The sequence below is a fragment of the Apis cerana genome, linkage group LG1 (assembly GCF_029169275.1).
Source record: "Apis cerana isolate GH-2021 linkage group LG1, AcerK_1.0, whole genome shotgun sequence".
Classification (NCBI taxonomy): Eukaryota; Metazoa; Arthropoda; class Insecta; order Hymenoptera; family Apidae; genus Apis; species Apis cerana.
Window position 1 is genome coordinate 25503335 of NC_083852.1, and position 17843 is coordinate 25521177.

At 32.8% G+C, this 17843-nt stretch overlaps 2 protein-coding genes and 1 long non-coding RNA gene across 16 annotated transcripts in view; 1 reads left to right on the forward strand and 2 right to left on the reverse strand.

Annotated features, from left to right (window-relative positions):
* The window catches only part of LOC108002050 (regulating synaptic membrane exocytosis protein 1), a 128922-nt gene extending 116383 nt beyond the window's left edge, over window positions 1-12539 (forward strand). For 9 of the 13 annotated variants that reach the window (XM_017063433.3, XM_017063427.3, XM_017063429.3 and 6 more), the window contains 4 exons: window positions 3099-3186; window positions 3844-3926; window positions 4137-4244; window positions 4659-12539. In XM_017063433.3, the coding sequence (XP_016918922.1) occupies window positions 3099-3186; window positions 3844-3926; window positions 4137-4244; window positions 4659-4960 (581 nt within the window). In that variant the 3' untranslated portion in view covers window positions 4961-12539. Of the gene's footprint in view, window positions 1-9; window positions 3002-3098; window positions 3187-3843; window positions 3927-4136; window positions 4245-4658 lie in introns of those variants that run through there. The other 4 variants (XR_009833409.1, XR_009833410.1, XM_062087111.1 and 1 more) reach the window with 4 other exon arrangements.
* The window catches only part of LOC114578078 (uncharacterized), a 91572-nt gene extending 76750 nt beyond the window's left edge, over window positions 1-14822 (reverse strand). The window contains exons 1-2 of the long non-coding RNA XR_003698693.2: window positions 14679-14822; window positions 13543-13641 (exon numbers count right to left, since the gene is read on the reverse strand). This is a non-coding gene — a long non-coding RNA (uncharacterized LOC114578078). The remainder of the gene's footprint in view (window positions 1-13542; window positions 13642-14678) is intronic.
* Window positions 14823-16634: 1812 nt separating this feature from the next.
* The window catches only part of LOC108002173 (tyramine receptor 1), a 78444-nt gene continuing 77235 nt past the window's right edge, over window positions 16635-17843 (reverse strand). For both annotated transcript variants that reach the window (XM_062087118.1, XM_062087119.1), the window contains one exon: window positions 16635-17578. In XM_062087118.1, the coding sequence (XP_061943102.1) occupies window positions 17403-17578 (176 nt within the window). In that variant the 3' untranslated portion in view covers window positions 16635-17402. The remainder of the gene's footprint in view (window positions 17579-17843) is intronic.

Below are 17843 nucleotides of genomic sequence, written 5' to 3' on the forward strand. Positions count from 1 at the left end.
CGACAACAGCGTGCGTAGTCCCAACGGTTACTGTGTGGCAGTGCGAGCCTGTATCTCCGAGGACCGGTAACTCGGCCTCCTTCCCACTGCCGCACTCCATACCACCTCGATAAATAACCACAGGACACTGTGGGCCACCGTCACGGGCTTCCGGTAAGATACATTTTCTCGCTCTCTCTCTCTCTCTCTCTCTCTCTTGCTCTCTCCTTTTCTTTCTCCCCTCTGTCTTTTTCACTTTGTCTTCCACGGTCTTTCCTTTACTTTTTTTCTTCTTTGTTCAGTCTCCTCCCCCCTCTCCCCCTTTGTTTGCCGTCTCTTTATCTCTGTTTACCTATTATTTCCGATTAAACGCGAGCGTATTATATTTTACGTCTCCTTTACGTCTCTTCTTTTCTTCCCTTCGTTCTGTTCTCTTTTTCTATTTTTTTTTTTCACCTTTATTACGATCGACGAGTAGATTCCACGATGGTCGGGTTGATTTTTCTTTCTTTCTTTTCTTTTCTTTTCTCTTCAAATAATTTTACACTCGAAAAGAAAAGTTTGGAGATGACGCGTTTCGTTTGCTCTTCTTCTTCCTCTTCTTTTTTTTTTTTTTTTTGTTTTGGTGTCAAATCGTTTAAATATCGTCTCTTACAACGGGGAGATGAGGATTTCAATTAAGAAAGTAACGAGAAGGGAACTGGTTCGATTATTTCCCACGGATTATTGTGTTTTGCTCGAAACGTTGTCCTAAATAATGTAAGTGTGTTATTACCAATAAGATATCCTATGCTTAAGTTAATAATTTTTATCAACGTGTTTTCGTAGGATATATATATATATATATTGAGTAGCAATTCTTATCCCTCTCTTTTTACGCTGATCCTTTATCCGCTCGCATCGATAACGCTTTATAGATTTTTTTAAAATGCTTGCTTAATATTGTATTATATATATAGCGGTAGAGTATATATAATCGCTAACCAATCGTTGCTACAATCGTGATCGTAAGTAAGGAAATTTGAACTTTGGAATGTCGTTGAATGCACTTTGAGAATGCCGATTATTTTTTTTTTTATTTTTTTTTTTTTTTATTTTTTTTTTTAAAGAAAGTATTTTTATACAAATACTTGGAATTTTTGTTGAGAGTTTTTGCGAGGGAAATTAGAGATTAGAACGAAACTCGTTGGAGAAGAATAAAACGAAAGCTAACCTAACACGTTTACAGGAGATCGCATACAAGATAACAGCTATGCCTGACTAACGATCGACCTACACTACTTATATTAATAATTCCAACATTATGACACGTTGGAGTTGATATTTGATAAACATAATTGATATTATTTATGTATTAGGTTACGAATAAAGTATATTTAAAAATGTATAAAATAATATCAATAATATTTATCGAATATTCACTTATCAACTTTGTTATAATGTTAGAATTATTAATATATATATATATATATTATTTTCAATGATGGAATAAGAGAAATTCCGATTGTAAATCGAAATTAAATGACCTCACCACACTTATCAAATATCTTATAGCTTTGATCATCGAACATGCCACAAATTGACCCATTAATTTCAACCCTGGCATATCTTCCAATACATTCCAACCAGGGTATCGGTATTTGTGCCAAACACGCTTGATGACAGATTTCTGACGTGTCTATCAGATATCCAGTCTAAACCTATTTAATAAACACTACTATGATAGATAATATAATATTTACATATATAATAATTTCTCAAAGTTCATTTAATGATAATAATAATGTAACAGTAACCTTAATCTCAAATCTCAATACCTTCCCTACAGAAGTAGAACATCGATTTACGTTACGATTAACGTTACTGAATCAGAATAATTAACTTTACAATTGTAATACATCATCAAACTGAATTATTGTAACCGACTCCACAATGTAGAATCGGTAGGTCCAGTAGACGAAAGTAGTAGTTTAGTACGCCTTAATAGCAACAATTCTCGCATAAACGTTGAGGAACTAGTTGATCTGCTCCATTCTTAGCTAGAGTTTTTGCAACGTGTAGCTAAGAAAGAAAAGCGTAAGTAGGCTTTAGTGTGATACTACTATCTCTCAATTTATCGATCCTCTCTTTATTTTATATATATATATACCTTCCTCTTGCTCTCTTCTTTAATTATGTACGATTAATTGCAAGAAATTTTGTATTACACACAGTTTCTTTTCTTCTATACAATTATTTATATATATATATATTTATATTAGAAAGCAAGTTTTACTATTTTACTAGTATTATCAGTAGCGTAATAGTTATGATATTTTTACGTTAACATTATTATTAGTAGATGTGGAAATAAACAAGTTTACAATCATCTACCCTGCACACCACTCATTTACAATCAATACATAACTTTTAGAATTTTTTCAACTCTCCCCGGATTTTCTTCTCATTTAAATATATATATATATGTAATAACGTTTTTTTTTTCTTAAGGATTACAGATGACTCGAATAACGATTGTGTAACTGGAACAATTAACGATTAAACGAACACTAGGATTTCTAGTAGACATTCTCAACATTTTCCAGGTTATTTCAATATATAATATATAAACTCCAAACTATATATATACTGGACGACTAGAGAGATAGATATAAATCATCCTGATTAATCTCGATTCCATCTCTGTTTACTCCATACATATCACAAACATGATATGAATTCAGAACAGAACCCCGAAGACACTTGACATAAGTTGAGAGCTTCGTTGATTGCGATTACGTAAAGGCTTTTGTTCGAAAAGTATGGATCCCCTTTAAAGAGTAGTGGAAAGCAAGATGCGTTCGGTATGCGTAAAAAAATTAATTTCGTGCAACGACTCGTCACCCACCAATCTACGACGAGCGAATGTAAAGAGGGCGCAACGATTCACTCCTCCCCCCTCCCTCCTCCCTCTTTTTTCGAAAGAGATACGAGGTAACGAGGTAAAAAAGAGAAAGCAGAGCCGCCACTTGGAGAAAGAAAATGAAGAGAAGAGCGAATCGCGCGCGTAGATTGGTGGGCCGGGTGTAATCGCGTAATGCACGTGTCGCAGAAAGGAAATATTTTTCTCTAACTCGCAGGGCGGGGTGAGCGCAAAGACAGCGTCATGAATATTCCGGAGAGGTTTTACGATCGCAACAGTGAATCGGACGAGGAAGAAAAGTGGAGGTAAGCTGGAATCAAACTTTTTCAAATTTCTTTCCCTCATTTGATTATTCATGATAGACGTTACATCTTTCACAGAAAATATATCGTATTGAAAAAGTTGAAACTTGTTTCCAATTTCTAATTAATAATGCTAATTAACGTTTGCAACGCAATCTCAGCTCTATAAAAAAATATATCATCTATATATAAATTATACACGATTGCTGTATTGAATTTCAATATAAATTGATCAATTTCCACTTATTTATATATATATCACACTATAAACTTGATTCGAGTAAAATTGTTTCTCTATTCGTAACAGAGAAAGAGAGAAAAAAAAAGAGAAATTGGAGATTATTTTTTAGTACTCTCCTCGAATACGATATGCGAGATCTTCGATGTAAGAAATAACTGAGAAGAAATGGAAATCGTGAAGTTTAATCAAAGTTGAAACTCCATATACTTTTTTTTCATAATAGTTTTTGAAAATTAATCCTCGTTCCAATACCGTTTACGTTTCAGATATTGTTTAAACTTTGTTTCTTCTAAAAAAAACGCGATACAACGAACAATAGACGCAAAGCAAGCTAGTCCATTAGTTTTCCCCTCCCCCGAGTTTCCACGTTGATATATTAAATGATACGAACTCGTATTTCCGTTCTCTCTCAATTTTAGTCAGCCAACGAGAAATGAAAACGGCGTTAACGCGAAGCTGGGTCGCGGACAGGTGCCACCAAAGGGATTCAAGATAACAGCTGGTAAAGAATTTTGCAATTTACATTATTAATAATCGTTTCGGATCAATTTCAATTCCAATTCCGAGACCGATTCTTCCTCTGATATTTGCGATTATACTTTTTTAATTTAAAAAACGTACACTGGGGAGGAAAGGAAAAAAAAGAAAAGGAAAAGAATTTCTTTCTTCTTCTCTTCACGAAAATTTGCGTGAATTTTTTCACGGATTTCAGGAGGTCAAAGTGGCGAGGTGAAACTGGGTCTCTGCCTGAGCAAAGGAACGCTTGAAGTCGAAGTTATATGCGCTCGAGACATTTGTCCCGGTGAAAAAGAAGAGCCAGGTAACTTTCTTTTCTTTTCTTTTTTTCTATTATTAAAATTACGGCCCCGTTCGAATCTTTTTCAACGACGACGACGACGACGAGAAACGAATACGCTCGTTTCAAGACGAGACGAGTCAGAGAGTATAAACGTCGAGTTGAAAATCAGTTTATAATGATTCCTTTGGACGATATATTCACTTCGAATGTCGTTCGTCGTTTTCCACGATGACAATATAAATTTCCACCGATCTGGACGTAATAAAAATTAACGAATATACTCATACTTGGAATAAAAAAAGTCGAGACATTTCTAAACGTTCTTCCATTAGGAAAATTACAAGTCTATCCTCCCGTCTCGTCGAAACGAGCGTACAAAAACGAGAGTGCCATTAGAAGTAACTAAACGATTCCTTTTTTCACGACACCTCAAAGACACATACGTGAAAACGTATCTCCGAGACGGCGACAGATGGCTGCAAAAGCGGAAAACACGGGTGGTGCGACACTCGAGGAACCCGCAATACCGTCAGACCATCAAGTACAGCAGCTGCGACGCGCTTGGAAGGAATCTACTGGTGATGCTGTGGGAGAAGAAGCAGGCGTTCGAAAGCAACCAAGGCTTAGGCGGGGCCGAGGTGAGCCTCGACCTTCTTCCACTGGCACAGCTGACCGTCGATTGGTATCCCTTGTTCCCGATTCACACCCTCGGCACCCATACCGCGGACTCCCCATGATGGCTGAGGGAAAAATGGGCCCTCGAGGCGGGGGAACTCGATCTAAGGCTGAGCCTCCTTCTCAAAGACGAGAACGAGTCTGTCGTGAAAATTATCTCCTGATCGAGTCAATCCACTCCACTCCGCTTTCCATCTTTCGACCAACTCCCTTCCGTTTCCCCCTCCTTCCCTCCATCCCGTTTCGTTGCTGTTCCACCAAATACATCCTCCTTCCCGCTTTTCCGCCAATTTTATTTTAGAATCTTGATCGAAGTCGATCGAAGATGCATGAAAGTATGGTTTCCAATCTAATTCGGATTCCGCGAAACAATATTTTCCGTTTACTTGGTACAAATACTCCGATGGATGGTTCCTCATTCACCAGAGATTCCCAATAGAGTCGAAATTTTTCCCCCTCGCTTTTAATCGCAACTTTTTTAGCGCGGTTGATTTTTAAACGAGTCCTCCGTACATGGAAAAGAGAAAAAAGAAAAAAAATCGAAGAGCAAATCGATATCGAATATCGAACTCTCTACAGACCACCAATTTTTCACCTTCCCTGAATTCGTTCCCGAATATCCTCCAAGGTTCTAGCAATAAGGACGTACCTGTGTGCAGATCTATCTCCACGAAGAAGAAGAATCTATTCGAAGCGAGCAAGAAATTAAGAGAAAGAGAGAAAGAGAAAGAGAGATTCTATTTTTTTCATGAATTATTAAAAGCATGGAGGCAAAAGAGGGAGGGAGAGGAAGGAAGATGCCACGTCTTGAACAGACGACGAGGGTCCATTTTTCTCATTAATTAAGGAACGACAGTGTCGAACGAGAGACGATCGACATCTGTCACGGAAAACGCGCGTGCTCTGCTGGTTGATCCAGATTTGCGATTCGATCGGGTCTCGTGGATAACGTACGAACCGATTTGCATACGGTGAAATAAAAAATATAGTATACACACGCGCGTGTTCACCACGAACATGCGGTTAGCTACTTTTTTTTCTCGTCGAGCAACCGTCTCGATACGTCGATCTTCCCCTCGAAATAATCGAAACGTGATTCACGAATCACGAGAGGAAGGAAGGGGAAAAAAAAAGAAGAAGAAAGAAGAAGGGAACGGAGACGAGATCGAGACGATTCCTTGAACGAATCGGACGAATTATTTAACGGTTCAGACAATCGTTTTAATCGGCTCGCTGGTCGAGCCGAGCACGAAGAGCGATCGGTAAATGGTTACCAGGACAAACTTTACGGGCGACATGAATGGCAATTGGAAAAGAAAAAAAAAGAAAAAAAAGAAAAAAAAGAAAAAAGAAAAAAAAAAGAAAAAAAATAACAAACAACTTTGGTGTTTAGAAGTACACGCAATTTTTGTAGCTCGTAGACTGACAACAAACAGAGATTCCTTTACACTCGCAAGTTTAAATCGTATAACAATCGTATCCGGAACGAAGGAGAAGAAAAACGATCGAGAGGGCCGCTCGAAAAAAAAAAAAGAAAAAAATTTTCGTCACTTTCTCCGTGTTCCACTTCGTACTCCATCCCAGAGGGGAACGTACGCCGATATTCCGTAAAATTATCCAATTATAGACTCGTGGAAAATTTGAAATTCGATTGATATCGATCGATAATACGGATAGCGGCCCTCCGACGCGTTAAACGACGCTCGAACGTTTCGTTCTTTCGCTCGTACAATCGCGGACAATCGTATTGATTGAAAACAATTCGTGATCTCAAGGCTCAAATCTCGAGATGTCCACGTCGTTGGAAGGGAAAATTGGAAAATTGGAAAGCGAAAGGATCGAAACGCGAGGCGACAAATGTATGGACGACAAAATTCGTCCAAAAGTATTGCGCTTACCCCGCCCGAGTTAGAGCAGAACAGAAAAATTATAATTATATATAAATATAAATATATACATACATATATATACATACACATATACATACATATATCAAATATAAATGATTCGATACATACGTATGGGAAAAAAAATGACGCGCGTGACGAAAGCATTATAAAGTTGCGTTCGCGGTACGAGATACCTTTACGAGATAATTCTAGCACGAAGTAATCAAACCTAAAAAAAAAAAAAAAACGTGTATCGATGGTTAATAATAGAAATCGACGATTTCGCTTCGACCAAGCCCCGAAAACAAACGGATCTAGCCTTTATCGTTGAAAACGAACGTTTAATAATAAAAAAAAAAAAAAGATCGAATCTCGAAAATTATTATTCCGTTCAAAGAAATGATTCAACTTTTTGAACGTTTCTTTGAAAGTTTACGTTTCTTTTTACGTTTTTTTTTTTTTTACGTTTATTTATCGCGCTGTCCGAACTTTAGAGATAAGATATTTATCGTTTTATATTATTTTTCCTATAAAAATATTTTCGGATTATTCCGTCTCCCGGAGTTTTTTTTTTTTTAATTCGTTCGAGTAAAACTTTCAACGGAGCAATAAACGATAAAAAAAATAACACGGACCATTCAACAAACATTATACGCGCGCGATAAAGGTTAGAAAATCCGTTTACCAGATTACCAAGAAGGTGTCATTATTGGACGATGACCTTCTCCCAGCGATAAATGGAGAATCGTATCGTGAAGAGAGAAAAGCAATGGATCATCTCTTGGTCCAACTTGGCTATCCGATTTCTATCGATCGCTTCCGAAATCTTTCGATTCTTTCCCATCTCGAAAAATCTATCTCGAAAAATCTACCGTTTTAATCAACCGATTTTCGTCTCGAGAACTCGACTTGTAACGTCTTTCAACGACTTGATCGTCGTTTCTTTTGCAAAAAAAAGAAAAGAAAAAAAAATGTAAGCGAGGCAAGGAATGAACATTTGAAGAAGAAAGAGAAAGACACGAACAGATTGTTAACGACGAAAAAAAATCTGATCGGCCTACAAACATATCCTAAACCTGTTTCTTTAAGGGTACATCAGGCACGAGGACACTTTCGACGATACTCTGCCTCCTCGAACATGTCCTCGTCCGATGTTTAAATCGCACGGACAATCCTTGTTGTGAACGAATGCAATCATCTGTAAACCTGTAGACGAAAGGTTTCCTTCCTTTCTAAAAACGGCTAAGCACACACACGTTTTCTACCGTATCTCGATGCGAATCTCTCGCGTCAATTATCGACCGCCATCGTATCGGTTGTCGCATCTTGTCCCTATTTTGCTCTTTTAATTCTTTTTTCCTCTTTTTCGTGGCAACGCTTGCACTCGTCGGTCGTCGTCGTAATACGAAGCTCTTCCCGAGAAGAGATGAAAAATTCGAAAAATTTTGGGATAAATTTGGGAAGGGAAATACGATATCTTTTTTTTAATCCTCTGAAAGCTTCGAAACTCTCGTAGGAATTATAGAGGTCGACGCGCGGCGATCACGCGGAACGACCTCGTTCCATTTCGTTTCATTTCGTTTCGTTTCGTTTCGTTTCTTTCTAAACCCACTATTCAGCTATTCTCTCGTCAAGGAACTCGCGATAATTATTTTAACCTCTGGAAAACGACGAAACCGAGAATTGTACGCGTAAACGGGAAGGAGAAGGAAACTGCTCTCCTCTCTCCGTCGTACACCGTCGTCACTTTTTTCTACGAAAAAAACGTAAACAAGATTCAGCCTTCTGATGTCGAGTACGAATCGAGTCTGCCTAACTTTGTGACTACTATAATCGCCTACATACATAAATACTATATATATATATACACACATATAACATAGGTATTTGAATATAAAAGAAATCTATAAATATATATATATATATATATACATATTATATATATACATACATATGAAGATAAGAACGCATATACGTATGCCGTATCGAAATTGACAATCGAGATCATTGATCCAACTGTGTGCGTGTACTACGAGTACTTTTAGCGGATATCCCCCCATTTACGTAATTGTAAATTATGATGACGGTCACGTGTCACGTGTAAAGTAATCGTAGAGGCGTGTACAGGCAATGCGCGTCATCGATATAATTGTAAATGTATGTACCTGCGATACCCACGTACGTCACACGGGGCAATCGATCCCGCAGGATAACACGGGGAGCAATCTCGAGACGGTGTTTGTTTGAAATTAAATTTGCGCCGGGGATCGAACGTCCCGTTGTTAAGGGGGGAACGGAGCACGGTTAAAAAAAAAAAAAAGAAAAGAAAAGAAAAAAAAAATTAGGGATTACATCCAAGCAACAACCTCTTCCCGTACATATCGGTGTTGTATGTACTCGTTCTAAGTATCGAAAAGACAATCTCGTCGCGGTCTATGGCGGATCCGGGCCACTGCACATTGCGTATCGAGGGTAAAAGATTAAAAAAAAAAAAAATATCAAGAAATTCGTGACGCGACTGATCACTGTGATCGATACCGATTATTAACGAGAATTAAGCTGAAAAAAAAAGAAAGAAAGAAAAAAAAAAAAGAATTCTAATTTGCTTTCGATTAGAAATATACACACGGCTGAATTTAACGTAGATCCGGTTCAGATAGTTAGATATCTGCCTATCGCTGTGCACGTGTGCGTTTCTATTTACGAATCTCCTCCTCTCTGAGTATAACTTTATACCGATCTATAAGATATTTAACTCTTATAAAATAGGCGACGTTTCTAGATTCTTAAAAACTTAAAAAAACTTGTTATTACATTATCAACATTTTAGCGAGTATTGATAAAAAGAAAACGAGGTGTGCCACGAGGTAGAATAATCGTGAATTTTCAAATTCTTTTTCTATAACTTTAATCTTAGAGAAAAACTGTTAGATAGAAAACAGTGTTTCGAATCGAATGACAATTCGAAAATTCAACGCAATTTCCGCTTCCGTTCACTTCCTCGACGAACTTCGAACGATAAACTCGCACATAAGTTCCCTTTGGCATAGTTTCGTACAAACTTGTATAAGTAATATGCTCAATTACGGCCTAAATCGTGGAAAGAAAAAGAAAAAGAAAAAGAAAAAAAAAAGGCAAGCGAGCGTGAAAAATATTTAAATATTTTCGAGGAGTGTGTTTGATCGATGATATCGCCATCTTCATTAGCCGCGAGCGCTAATGAAAATCGGTCGATCGCTTGCAAAGTGCGTAATCAACGCTTTAAATGTCGAAATCGAATAAAAAAATCTGAAAGCCGGTGTTTAACGGGTCGAAAACACTTGATTGCCAAAGGATGACAATAATCATCCAAGACCTACCGACGATGTTCAGTCGTTGAGATCTTACATCGTCTTGAGACGTACTCTCCTGCGCGTCTAAAATAACGCAACTTCAAACTTTCGAACGATCGAAAGTTTATTCCATTCTTGCATGGCTCTACGATCCATCGTCCCTCGATATATACGCCATTTTTCGAAAATTAAATTCTTATTATATCAAACTTCTCCCACAATTGAATCGACGAATCGTCGTTTGAAAATCTTTAGATAATAACTTTCAGATAAATATTATCTTTTAAAATTTCTTATCGTAAGCTATGCGAGGATTTCACACTTCTATTACGTTTTTCGAACTTTACCTCTTTAACTTTTCCTAAGAAGCAACGCTTTTCTAAGATATTTCTGATATAGTGCTAATAATTAAGAGGGGGAAATTCTCACGAGATTCAACGTCGGACTTCGTGAAATTCCGCGTGAAAAAACTATAAAGAGAGAGAGAGTGTGTGTGTGTATGTATGTGCGAAAGAAAGAGGGAGAGAAAGAAAAAGAGTGTTTCACTTCTACTTTCGCTTATCTTCTTACGTGCTCATCTTTCTACTTGAAAATTCATTATACTTGGAAAGTGTTCCATTACAATTGAGGATTACGAAGTTCGTAATAGACACGCTGGGTGAGGCATCTTAAAGAGGTAGTTTAAGCGTAAATTAGATGGTGTATCGTTCTATACAGAAAAATTTCATGTGATGTCCTTACGTGTTAAGTGTTGATTGTCGCGCACAATGTGGATTAGAATCACGGTGTGCGGTAGAACTTACGGGTTAATCGAGATAAAGATAAATCTTAGACTAACGATCGACTATGTTCGATAGTTTATTCTGTGGCGATAGTACGTGTGTAAGTCAAGTAAAATCGTAATAGAAGCCCGTACGGAAGCGTCTTCACGTCGTGCGTTTATAGGTTATATTTTTATCCACGAATGATCATCGACGGAAACAAACGATTTCACTCTGCTTCTTTTTCCAACTTTCTTTTTCCTTTCCCCCTTCCCCATTTATCGTTTCGATTTTCGATGTGAAAACGCTTCTTTTAGCGCTCTCAAAAGATTAATCGAATCCTCAAACTTTAAAATCGATCCTCGCACGAATACACCCAGGCGACGAAATCGCGATCGCGAAAGGACACGTTCGGAAAAGAAAATGGGGAAACATCGAGAAATCTCTTTCATCTCTTCCTTGCATTACACGCGCCAATCTTTTTCTACCGTTTCGTAGAAATGGACTTTTCCGTTCCAACGACATCCGAATGATGATAAAAAAAAAAAAATCGTGCGTTCACGATGATCAAACATTTCATTCAAATTCTATCGATTCGAACAATCTCGTCCTACCGAAAATGTTTGCCCCTTATCGATATTCACGTGACGTGGGAATACCTTCTAGGACAGTGTGTTTCAACCTTTTCAGCCCTAGATCGTTCCTTGATAAGAAGGAAATAGTGATAGAGCTCTGGTTCGCGAGTACAAAGTCCGTGAAAAAGTGTGCACGAGTATGGTCGAGTCGATAATTCTATCGAATGTTGATACAGATGAAAGTATATAATATATTATAATTTTATGGAAATGAGAAACGATAACGATATGGAATTTTTCCGATTCCTTCTGTTAATCCAAGTTTTAAGCGTACGTAATTTTATCAAATGTTGCGGATGAAAATATAATTGCAGAGTTTATCGAGAAAAATAGTGATACAGAGAAATTTATAAATGTTGTCAAAGTGAACAAATTATATGGTCAGAATTTAACGCAGATACAGTACACATTAAATCACCAATACACAATGATTCCTCGTTGGATATCGTCGATTTACCCTCTTTAAAACGAAAGAAAGAGGACACGAATAATATACGAATAAATCTATTATGATTTCGTTGCGAAAGAAATAAATTGGTAAGAAAATATTTTAAACGAAAATTTTAAAACGATACGTCGAAAAATTCAAATATTTACGGAATAATCAATGATATATATGCGGTTGGAAATCACTGTTCTAGGAATAAGAATGTAACGAAATGAAAAGAAAAACAAAGAAAAAATTCAATAATTTTTGATTAGGCTCGACACTAAAAGAATACGATTCGAAAAAATGTACTTTGTGGAAATTGTGTAAAATGTCGTGTAAAACGTGTTTCAATGAGAATTGATACGTCGCTGATAATTTATTATTGTGCGTAACACGATGACTGATTTTTTGTAGTATGTATGGGCGCAATTAAAATGCGTCATGCGAGTCTTTCGAATTTTTCGCCCATATTCCTCCTCTCGAGGAAACTTTGTGGATTTGTGTACCCCCATCCGTAACCCCAGCTGGCCTATTCCCTTAATAAGAAAGATGTATAAACGGATATTGTACAAATACAAATATGACAAAAACGAATTTTATTGTAGTTTATATTGCCTTTTTCTGAAAAATCTAATTTCTCTCTCGAATTTTCTTTAAAATTTCATTAGAAAAAAGTGAAATAATTTAGTTGTCATTCTTTGATATCTGGATTTATAACTGGATAAAGAAAATAAAATAATGGAAGGATAGAAATATAATAAAAATATTGAAATCAATGCCATCTTTAGAGAGTCGCAAATAAAGTACAGAAAGAATGGTAGGTAATCAGAGAAGAATAAAATAAAAATGAACTGTTAGCGCCATCTTTTGACTACGAAAGATATCTCTTTAAGGATAAGAAAGAATAGAGAATAAGCGTCATCTTTCAAATGCTTTCGAAAATTTATGTCCTTAGCACTCGATAGATGACGTTAGTAACCTACTCTTTTTTCATTATTGTTCATCATATCTTTAATTTTATGTATTTCATTTGCGGCATTTTGGAGATAGCGCTATTTTAATATTTTTATTTATCTTTATTTTTGTCTCATTATTTACTTTCCTTATTTATATTACATATCCTATTACAAAATATATATATATATATGCTATAAAAAGATTTATGAGATTCATCTTATTCATCATCTCATATACACTTCTTTATACAAAAATTTATTTAAAATCAATGGGAAGAGAGAGGAGATATGGTAAGATTTATAGAAAAAGAAGGAAAATATTCTTTCTATAGTTTCCTTTTTCTTTCTATTAAATCTATTTATTATTATATTATTTTTTGTTTCAGAAAATAGTATACCATGTTATTATTTTTTTAAAAAATAAGAAACTGATTATTATCAATTTTTCATAAATGAAAAATTATTTTTTAAGCTAAAGTATTAATTGTAATGAATATATATTCAATCACAATATATATTCACAATATATATATATATATATATATATATATATATATATATATATATATATATTCCTTATAAATATATTTCGAAATAATAAAGCAAAAAATGATCAAATAAAAAATAAAATAAATACATACAGTATATAAGTAAAATATCAAAGTTCTCTTTGGAAAAGTATAATGGCGTCCATATTGAGAGTTTTCCCGCCTTTGAAGTTGGACCACTAATCAGACAATCTATACAAAAAAGAATAAAAATTTTCAAATAAATATATAAAATTCTAAATAAAATTAATCAAACATATTAAAATAAAACAATAATTAACTACAAATTCTATCTTAGAAAGTTATAATATGAATTAATTAAAACTATAACCGTCAAATAAATGAATTTAAAAAATGAATTTAATTTTCAAAAGATCATTAATTATAAATATAAACGAATATTGATTAAATAGTAATGTATAAATAATAAATAATACATAACCATAGAAGGAAATATATATGTATTATGCAACAAACAAATTACACATGTCACGGTAGAATGAAACTTCTAATCGTTATGAATATCGATAGCATAATGATGCATTCTGTTATAATTTATTTCGATTATCGAATTAGAGAGAAGAAATATATGGCAATATAATAATAAATCGAAATATATTGAAATATGTTGAAACATGTCAAGTATGATACGAACGTGAATTCATGTTATAATTTCTTAAAAATATTATATTATGAGAAAAATGTCATCAATCTTGAGCAAAACATTGGATGAAAAGAAGAGAAAAATACATAAACAGATGTATTTAGAAACGCAAAACGAATCGATAGAATTTAACTTGATAAAATAAAATTGACTTTATACATTAAATACAGATAAAAATATCTTATTCTAATGAATTTTTTTATTTAAAAAAATAGGAATTAAAATTATCAGCCTGAAATCATACTTTATGCATATATATGTTGTATGAATTATTTTCCATTTGAAATTATTCCTATCGAAGCACAATTTGTCTAAATTATAATCATAAACAAATCCATAAAAAAAAATTGTTAAGGTGAAATAACATGAAATAACAAATGAATTCAAATCTCAACTTTAACGAAGTACAAATTACCAGTAACCTCAATCAAATAAATGATCGATGAAAAAAATAAAAAGAAAATATTGATTAATTTTGTTATAATAATAATAAATGAATTATTAAATAAATTAAATTTATAGTAATTATAAATTAAAATAGAAAAATATGAACAGAATTACTTACTGCGTTGAATCGAAGCCGGTTACGATCGCACGTCCTTTCACGATGATTTTCCACAAGAGACTGAAGTCACACGCCATAACTTAAATAATAACTTTCTGTTTGACAACAAAAGTAAATCTACGATCAAAATCGAAAAATTACAGTTTTACATTAATATATTTTAATTATTTCAATTAATTATTCTAATTATATTATATTATGAATTATTAATTTATTTATATACTAAAATTTACTAATTTAATAATTAATTATTTGACTTCTATATATATATATATATATTATGCATATATATATATATATTTATATTTATATTAAATCATTTATATATGTCACTTGTATTAATTCACTTATTTGATTTATTTATTAATTATTTATCGATTTATTCATTAATATGTCTTTAATTTATTTGTTATGTCTCTACGTTATTTATGGATTTTTTTATAATTTTATAATATTGTTTGATATCGGTTTTTGAATAATAATTAACGTAAATCATGAACAATTTTAAAAATTTTTTTAAATTTACGAAAAACGATAACAATTATTGGATATCGTAATATTGCGAAACAAGAATTGTGATTGGTGATTATACATCAAAAATATAATATATATAATATAATTATATATAAAAAATATAATAAAAGTACATCGTTAAATTTAATAGTTTTTTGTAAATTAAATTAAATGCATTAAAAAAGATTGAAACATTAGAAAGGAATTTAATATAAAAATTAAATATGTTTATAAAAATATAAATTAAAAATTTATAAACATAAATAAGTAGAATAAAAATTAAATTATTAATACAATATAATTATTAATACAATTGAAAGTTAAAAATATTTCTTCAAAAGCACTTAACACATATAATTAGAACACGTAACATACATAGGAACACGTATAAAAGTAATTTTGATTGAGATTTTTAATTGATAAGTTAAACAAAAATGCAAAATAATTAATATGCGTATATAAAAATAGACCTTTTGGCGCCATCTCTCGAGTATTTCTAGAACTTATTATGTCTTTACCATTCAATAGATGGCGTCAGTAGTCTGATTTTTGTGCTATCTCTATCTTTTTCTCATTATCTCTTTTCTTTTTTTGTGTTGATTTGCGGCACTCTGAAGATAACATTAATTTCAATATTTTTATTCTATTTTTATTTTTATTCTCAAATTGCTCTTTTTTTCTGATTAATTTTATTGTATCATTGTCTAACTTATTAATTATAAATCTCAACATTTTTAATTTGGTATTGTGTAATAATTTTCTATAAATTTTTGTATAAATTTTAATCATATTAAAATTATTAATATCGGAATATGAACATGTATGTTCATTTTATTAAAATTATGAATGGGGATACGAAAGTTAAAATAATTGGATACGTGATTATTTATAATTTTCACATTTTTATTAATAAAATTTAAATTTTTTAAAATACAATAAAAGAAAAATCGAAAAAAAAAATTTCTATAATATTATTATTTGATCTATTATTATTTTCAAATTAAGTAGCATTTTCTTCACAAAAAAGTTTATGTTTTTAATTTTTCTAGATAAATATAAAAAGTTTTCTTATCATATATAAAACTTATATATCATAATAAAATTTGCACAATTTAACTTCATTTTCATTAATAATTAATATAACTTCCTTGTATTAATATTCTCAATTGCAATTGAATAACAATTTTCATTTATTAAAATTATTTAATAAAATTTTTACACCTACATTTAGTACATTTTCTTTTATGTCATGCACAAAGCAATGCAATTGGACACCGTTGGACTAACCAAGAACAAACAGCTTTTGTACAGAGAGAGAGCTAATTAATATCTCATTGAGCTAATTTATGACGATACCAGGCTACAAAGCCAGTGTCATATAATTAGCATCTGAACATGAAGTCAAAAATAAAAGGAGTAGGATTGAATGAAACAACTCAGTGGGACGTTATAAAATCCGTATACTTGCATACTTTCTACATTTACAGATATCTATGCGTCGATAAATACAAGACAAGATATACTGTAATGATAAAAGGAAGACTATTTCCTACGGTTATTACTTATTGTTTGTTGGATTCTACGAATTTTATTTTACGTATGCATCGTTTCGATATAACCAATTGTAAACAAACTTCAAGTGTTGTCATTATTTAAATAAATAAATTTTCCTTTTGTCTGCTTTTTTTATTCGATTTTACATTGTGCAGTCGTTGTGCGTGTGTATGCACGATTGTTCGAGTAAAGTGCTTGAATTTTTGCGAATAAATGTATCATTCGGATGATGATTATTATTATATTCGGTTTCAATATTAAAATAGTAATTTCTTATTGTTTTGTATAAAAGGAGAATCGAATAAAGAAATAAAAAATAATTCTTTTCATTTTATCTATCTCTAAATTATATTCTATTAGATTCTGTTATATAAAAATTTTCTATATTAATTATATTCGCAATAATATGTATCATTTTGCATTTATAACGTTTGGTACGATCTCCCGAATAATAAAGATATTCGCATTTTACATACACCTGTTATTTATCTGTTTCTTAAATTATTAAAAAAATTCATTTAGTTTGAATGCGAGAATGTACGCTTTGTATAAATTAGGTGAATATGATCGATGTGAATCGCGCTTAAATAAATCACAGTGATCCTCGTTATCATCACGACCTAAGGGGTGATTGTATCAACGTTCATTCCCCTATCTTCACGTTCTCGTTGTGTCTTTTTTCCAATTAGCCGATGCTGGTAATTTCCGGTTACTGGGATCCAAATTGGTTCTACTTTTGAAACATTTTCGACAGGTCAATCGCCAGAACGCAAGCCTAAAGTCGGCCGAATAGAAGGCGTAGATAAATGGATTTATAGCCGAATTAATCCACCCTGAAATCAAATAAAACAATCATTGAATAATAACATATAGTAGAGCATAATAACAAATGGAAAAAGATGTTTTCCATCGAGATGTTCTTCAATTTTCTTGCTCCAATAATCATTTAAATTAACAAAATTATCACTAGAACATAAGATTAGCAGTTAAATTGTAATACTTTTCTTCTATATCTTTATTTTTTTTACTTAAATCACATTCATATTTATGAATATGTATAATTAACATTAAAAAATTGAATCACGATCGTTCCATGCA